Below are 7519 nucleotides of genomic sequence, written 5' to 3' on the forward strand. Positions count from 1 at the left end.
GTCCTGGCCTTGATCACAGACGACCTAGAAGGGCGGTGAGATTCATGGAACCGAAAGCGGGGAGGGGCAGTCGGAAGAATAAATTAGATGTCCGGTGCCATAGACTTTTATTTATTTATTGTATCTATTTCTTTAGCTGTACTTACGGTGAACGCCACCCAAGAACGACTGCCCTGTGGCCGCTGCCAGGTGGGTGGGGAGGAACGTCTGATTAGGAAGCGTGGGGGGCGGGGCCAGAGTTCTGGGAAATAGGGCGGAGCCGACCCGGAAGTCAGCTGGCTTCCGTGGGAAACGCGCAGTGAAGTTGTAACCTGTTCTCCCTGAGCTGCTCGTGGAGAGTAATTGGCGAGAAGTAGCTCTCGGTCTCCAGTCCCGGGTCCCCAGATCCCGCCCAGGTTGGCAAGAGGAAGGAAGCTCGTGGTCGCCCCGCGTCCCCGTCCCTTCTCGGCGCAGAGACCTCACTCACCCGGCACCGCGGCCCGGGTCCTCCCACGTCGCCCAGAGGCTGTTTGTTCCCGGCCCCGCGAGCCTCCCCGGAGCGCGGGACCTCGGCCTGGGCTCCTCTTTGTAGCCGCGGCGGGTCCCGCTCCCCCCGACGCCGCTCGGGACGCAGCCGGCCGAGCTCTGGCCGAGCCGGGCCGGCGGGACGTCGGGGAGACGGACATTCGAGAGAAGACTGAGGGATTCAAACTGAAAACCCCGAGGAGAGAGTTTTCGGAACTTCTCTTGTGCTTGCAAACAGCGACAGCCTCAAGCTGGGAAAGCAGCGTTGGGTGGACCTGGCAGGCGAGGACCGCGCCCCACCGATCGCAGGCGCTCGGCCCCGGAGACGGGTGAGAAGGGAAGGAGTGCGCGGCGAGTGGACCCCACGGCGGGTCCCCCAAGGGTTCAGTCCTATCCCGCCATCCCCAAGCCACCGCCCCTGAGACCGCTGTGTTTAGCCAACCGCGCGGGGGATGGCCGGGGCGAAGAGGGTGGGGTGAGGGGAGAGTTGCGGAGGACGAGGGGAACTGCCAGGCAGGAGAGGCTGGGGGCTGCTGGTTGATAGGAAAGGAATGGAATTCCTACACCCTTGCTCTGAGCTTGCTCCTCCAGTGGCCTTGGAGGAGTTTGCAACGTGCAAAGAACAGAAGCTAGTGATAACGTCCCAGCTTTTCTCGAGTCTCGGCTCCAACAGGACGGTTGGACTCTATTGCGCACCCGCCTTCGGTGATAGACCAGGTGCGCCCTGCCTGCAGCTAGCTTGATTAACACTGGCGTGCACTTGGTGAGAGTGAATCTTAATCATTAAAGAGAAAGTTGGAGAGGTTAGGATGGAGACTGGAGGTGGGAGAAAATATGGGACGAGGGAGGGAGAGATGGGAAAGGGAGGCAAAAGAGGCAGCGGGGAGAAGGGGGAGAGGAAGTTCGTTGGAAGGTGAGAGGAGGAAGTGGTTGGTGGAATGAGGGAAGAGGAGATCATAACCCCCAGCAGTTTTGCTCACGCCACAAAACGGGGTTTTTGGGGGGGTGAAGGGGGGTAGGTCATTTAAAGTGAATTTTTTTTTAAAATTTATTTAATTATTTATTTATTTTTGGCTGCGTTGTGTCTTCGTTGCTGCGCACGGGCTTTCTCTAGTTGCGGCGAGCGGGGGCTACTCTTCCCTTCGTTGAGGTTCGCGGGCTTCTCATTGTGGTGACTTCTCTTGTTGCGGAGCACGGGCTCTAGGCGCACGGGCTTCAGTAGTTGTGGCGCTAGGCCTTAGTTGCTCTGTGGCATGTGGGATCTTCCCGGACCAGGGCTCGAACCCGTGTTCCCTGCATTGGCAGGCGGATTCTTAACCACTGCGCCACCAGGGAAGTCCTAAAGTGAAATTTTTTTTTTTTTTTTTTTAATATCATCACTTAAAAAAAAAAAGAATTACATTTCGAATACTTGCAAAATGCTCCCTTGGTGTAGTTGTTTTTGCATTGTTTTTTGTTTTTTAAATGGTGTTTATTTATTTGTTTATTTATTTATGGCTGTGTTGGGTCTTCGCCTCTGTGCGAGGGCTTTCTCTAGTTGTGGCAAGGGGGGGCCACTCTTCATAGCAGTGTGCGGGCCTCTCACTATCGTGGCCTCTCTTGTTGCGGAGCACAGGCTCCAGAGGCGCAGGCTCAGTAACTGTGGCTCACGGGCCTAGCTGCTCCGCGGCATGTGGGATCTTCCCAGACCAGGGCTCGAACCCGTGTCCCCTGCATTGGCAGGCAGATTCTCAACCACTGCGCCACCAGGGAAGCCCCCTGCATTGTTTTTCAATAGGGCTTCCTCAGTCTTGGACTAAAGACTTTGGGCGGTGCTCAGGGGTGGAGGTACAGATACACGCTAGGCTACCTTTTGCGGGTTACTCTCCTAAAACTGCCGGGAGGAATGCCTCTGGCTCACACTACAGGTCTTCTTTTGCTGATACTGCTGCTGATAGAACCCAGGAAGACTCTGGGCAGTGAGTGTCCTGGGATCTGGAGACCTGGCTGGGGAGGGGCAGGATGGGAGGCGGGCAGGAATGGAAGGGGCTCCACAGTGGTAGGCACCTGTCCACAGTGCTCTTAGGATGGTGAGGGTGTGGTTTAGCTGGACTGGCTGCCCCGGAGGTGTGGGGACCCCAGCCTAAGGCAGGGTGCCTGACCTGTGCTCGTGTGGCAGCTCTCCCTCTCCTGCCAAGTCCCACCTCCTACTCCAGGAAGCCTTTCCTGATGACCCGGGACCCATCATGAATGTGGCATGTGTCATCCTATGGTGTCTTTTTTCCCTTTTTTTGAAAGTCCTGTCTGTTCAGATAGATTTTTTTTTTTTTTTTCGCTCGGGCGCCGCACGCTCCTGTTCAGATAGATTTTAAGTCCCTGGAGTACAGACACTGTCTTGTATTTTTGGTACCTCAACAGTTGGTACATGATGCTAAAAAGATTGTCAGATAAATCCTCCTATGTGCACCCAAGGGGTCCATGGTGGCATCAAAGTGTTTAATTAAACCTCAGACAGTTAAAGGTGAGGCAGGACTAAGGACGCAGCAGATGGAGGGGGTCTGGGATGGAGGCCCCTCCCTCTGCAGCCAGGCCCCTCATGGGGAATCTCCGGGGACACACCTGTGTTTTTCTCTCGTGGATGCTCCCTCTCTCTGCCTCGACCTCACTGTCAGATCTCAGTCCAGACCTGGGCAGCCCTGGTGTGAAGTCCAGGGCTCAGTGGACACAAAGCCTTTCCTCCAGTATGACAGTGACAGAAACAAGGTCAAACCTTTGGGTCTCCTGGGGGAGGAGGTAAATGCCACCAAAGCATAGACAGAATTGAGCCAAATGCTGGGAGAAGTGGGGCGAGAGCTCAGGATGGTCCTGCCTGTCATCACACTGGACAAAAGGGAGACCAGGGGTAAGTACGGGAAGGGGGTGGGTAGCTGGAGACAGTCAGCAAGAGAGGGGAAGGAGCAGAGCACGTGCAGGGAAGGAGCTTCGTGTGAAAGAACGGAACACGGTCCAACCTGAGAGACCTGGTGGACCTGATGGGCAGGAGAGGGCAAGTCACGGACAGAAGCGCACAGGCCTCTAGATGTGCAGAGACACACTTGAGCTATGGGGGGAGGACGGGCTGTGGACAGTCCAGGATGCTTCTTTGTGTAGGGGCACAGATCCGCCCACCCTGCAGGTCAAGCTGTGTTGTCAGCGCGAAGCAGAGCGATGCACTAGTGCATCCTTGGTCTTCAGCATCAACAGACACACAGCCCTCCTTGACGCGATGAACGTGAACTGGACAGTCGTCAATCCTGAGCCACAGGGGTCAAGGAGGAGTGGGAGAACCAGGAAGTGGCAGAGTGTTCTAGGAAGATCTCAACAGGAGACTGCAGTCACTGGTTTAGAGAATTCCTAGCACACTGGGAGAACATGCTGGAACCAGAGCCCACGGGTAACTGAGCAGGCTGTGGAGGAGATGGTAGCTCTCTTCAAAGGTCTAGTGCCTTCCCTGTGTGGATGTGAGCACATATGTGTGTGCGATTGAAAATATGATGGATGGATGGAGTGATTGATCTCTTGGTGGACTTCCTGTCTGGAGAATCAGTGACGGGCATAGCATAGGATTTCCCAGCATCCTCCTCTCCTAGCCCACCTCCCTCAGCACAGGAAGGAGCCCCCTTCCCCGTTAACCAATGACCCAGTCCCCCGGCACTGCTAGATGGTCCCCAGATCTGTATACATATTGTGCTTCCAGGCCTTCTCTCCTTCCTGTTGTAGTGATCCTTTAACCAGCTCAGATGTCACTTAATGAAGCCCTCACCCCTCCCCAGACAGAGTTCAGCACCCCCAGATGTGTCCTCCTCAAAAAGGACTCCCCACAGTAAACAGGGCCACCTGCATGATAATCAGATGGACACGTGCTGTCTCCCTCAGCAGTAATGTGAGCTCCATGAGGACAGGACACAACCCCTGTTCATCTTCCTACCCCAGTGGTTTCACATAATGGGTCAGTAACTTTGCGGGGGGGACATGTGCTGTCTGGGGACAGTAGCTGCTGAGGAAGGTGTATTCTTAGGTTTCACACGGCTTTTGCTTTATTGTTTGTTTTAGAACCACCATTAAATGCCCCAGGTAATGACCAGTCTGCATCCATCCAATTAATTGAATGAATCATCCCATTGATTTTCACCTGCTTCGTCCTAATTGGCTTCGTCGTCGTGAAACTTACGAAGAAATCAGGGACCACAGCAGGTGAGATTCAGGCTGGCCTCTGGCTCCTGGGCCTGTCATGTTCTGGTAGGGACTTGGGAGAGGTGAGCCACGGGTCTCACCCAAGCGCCTGCCCACTGACCCATCTCTACCTAGAAATGCTGCACTTTCTCAGTCTTGGGCCCCCGCACTTCCCAGTAGGGCTGGGGATTACCCGGCTGTTGGGGTAGAAGAGGCTGGTATGGGCAGCAGGACAGTGCAGTGAGGGGAGGGGAAACCAGGCATCCACTCCTGTGGGGGGAGGGGGCGGGCAGGGTCTAAGATCTCAAAAGGCTGGGCGGGGGTGTTGTCTTGCTGAGACGGTACCCAGGGTTCCCCCATCCTCTGATGATAGAGTGATTTAGTTCAACAATTTACCTGGTGTTCTAACAGCCGTTCCATCATCTGATGTTTCTTCCCTGGACCAGGAGAAGGTGGAAATGTTAGACCAACCCTTGGTGGAAAAAACTGACCCTTGATGACAGTCTGGCTGCTGATCTAATATATTATCTTCTACTCAGAGGTGGGTTTACCAAGAAGGTAAAGAACCCCTTGCTTTCCACGGCTGTTGATGAGCTCTTACTGCAGGAGTTAAGTGAAAAGGAAACGTGTCCAACCACCTTCCTGTACCTTTGGGAGGAGCCTCTCCACTGTGTCTCATAGGCCTTCCCGTCAAAGGGAGGACCAGCACCTGAAATAAAAGAGAGCTCTGTGTGCCCAGCTGTATTGGACCGTTACCTAACACAGTACACAAAAATTCATTCAGAGTGGACAAAAGACTTAAATATAAGACCTAAAACTATAAAATCTTAGAAGAAAACATAGGACAAAAGCTTCACGACATTCGATTTGGCTATGATTTCTTGGACATGACGCCAAAGACGCAGGCAACAAAAGAAGAAAATAGATAAACTGAACTTCATGAAATTTAAAAATTTTGCACATGGAAAGACAGTATCGAAAGAGTAAAAAGGCAACCCACTGAAAGGGAGGAAATGTTTGTGAATCATATATCTGATAAGGGATTAATATCCAGAATATATAGAAAACTCCTAAAACTCAACAACAAAAACACAAACAAGCTGATTGAAAAATGGGCAAAAGACTTGAACAGACATTTCTCCAAAGAAGATATACCGTAGGCACATGAAAATTGCTCAACATCACTAATCATTAGGGAAATAGAAATCAAAACTGCAGTGAGATTCCCCCTCACACCCATTAGGATGGCTTCCATTAAAAAAAGAGAAAATAGCAAAGAACATAACGAGGTTGTGGAGAAATTGGAAACTGTGCATTTTTTGATGGGGATGTAAAATGATATAGCTGCTATGGAAAACAATATGGCAGTTCTTCAAAAAATTAAAACTAGAATTGCCATATGATCCAGCAATTCCACTTCTGGGTATGTACCCAAAAGAATTGAAAGCAGGGTCTCAAAGAGATATCTGTACACCTATGTTCATAGCAGCATTATTCACAATAGGTAAAATGTGGCAGCAACCCAAGTGTCCACTAATGGATGAATGAATAAGAATAATGTGTTATGTAGACACAATGGAATATTTTTCAGCCCTAAAAAGAAAAAGATTCTAAAAATAAAGAAAAGAAGAAGAAAATTCTGACATGCTACAACAGGGATGAACCTTGAGGACATTCTGCTAAGTGAAATAAGCCAGTCACAAAAAGACAAATACTGTGTGATTCCACTTATAGGAGATATACTACTCATATAAGTGAAAAAAACATGGGACAAAAGCTTCACGACATTCGACTTGGCTATGATTTCTTGGACATGACACCAAAGACGCAGGCAACAAAAGAAGAAAATAGACAAATTGAACTTCATGAAATTTGAGAGTAGGCAAAATCATAAAATAGATTTTATGAAAATAGAAAGGTTGTTTCCAGGGGTTAAGGGGAGGGGGAAATGGGAGTTAATGTTTAATGGGTACAGAGTTACAATTTTACAGTGATAAGATCTATGGAGAAGGATGGGGGGTAATGATTGCACAGCAATGTGAATGTATTTAATATCACTGAACTGTATACTTAAAAATAGCTAAGACGGTAAATTCTGTTATGCATATTTTATCACACACAAAAAAATGTTAAGGGTGTCCACAGTTCCTGGCTCATCCCTGGTGCTGCATTCCTGGCAGCGAGCCTCTTTCCTGACCCCTCCTACAGGGCTCTGAGTGAACCAGTTTACAGCAGGACTGGCTCCAGAGAGAGGTGGCGCTAAGATGATGATGAAGTGGTGTCCACGGCTGAGCTGGGTTGGTAGGGTAGGGAAGGGTGGAGACAGCTCAAGAGTGCCTACAACAGGGAACTGAAAATGTGAGCCTGGGACCTTACCTAAAGCTGGAAGATCCCTGTTCCTGGTGTGGGTTCCCCAATAGGTCTCCCTGGTCTTCAGAGCCTGAGAAAGGGGAGGAGATTGTGTGACTGCTACTTTGCCTGAACTCCCAAAACTTTTGGCAGCGGGGACTTCCATGGTGGTCCAGTGGTTAAGACTCCGCTCTGCCAATTCAGGGGGCCCAGGTTCGATCCCTGGTCAGGGAACTAGATCCTGCATGCCGCAACTAAGAGCCCGCACGCAGCAACAAAGATCCCATGGGCCGCAACTAAGACCCAGCGCAGCCAAGTAAATACATAAATAATATTAAAAAAAAAAAAAACTTTTGGCAGGGACTGGAATTAACTCTTGATGGAATGGAAGAGAAAGATGGTACAAGTCAGTGAACAGAGAGGTGATGGGAAAACAAAAGAAGTGACTCTCTCCCTGAAGAGGTGAAGAGCCCGG

The 7519-nt window shown here is 50.8% G+C and overlaps 1 protein-coding gene and 1 long non-coding RNA gene across 2 annotated transcripts; both read left to right on the forward strand.

The window, feature by feature from the left end:
• Positions 1 to 290: 290 nt before the first annotated feature.
• LOC137769264 (uncharacterized) lies at positions 291 to 6867 on the forward strand. Its single transcript, XR_011074933.1, has 3 exons — positions 291 to 833; positions 4576 to 4716; positions 5142 to 6867. It is a non-coding gene; the product is annotated as an uncharacterized lncRNA (long non-coding RNA).
• On the forward strand, positions 2962 to 3924 carry RAET1E (retinoic acid early transcript 1E). Its single transcript, XM_068551723.1, is given in 3 exon segments — positions 2962 to 3354; positions 3617 to 3779; positions 3782 to 3924. Coding segments are annotated over 3 exon segments (699 nt in total).
• Positions 6868 to 7519: the final 652 nt, after the last annotated feature.

The sequence above is a fragment of the Eschrichtius robustus genome, chromosome 9 (genome assembly GCF_028021215.1).
Source record: "Eschrichtius robustus isolate mEscRob2 chromosome 9, mEscRob2.pri, whole genome shotgun sequence".
In the NCBI taxonomy this organism is placed as follows: domain Eukaryota; kingdom Metazoa; phylum Chordata; class Mammalia; order Artiodactyla; family Eschrichtiidae; genus Eschrichtius; species Eschrichtius robustus.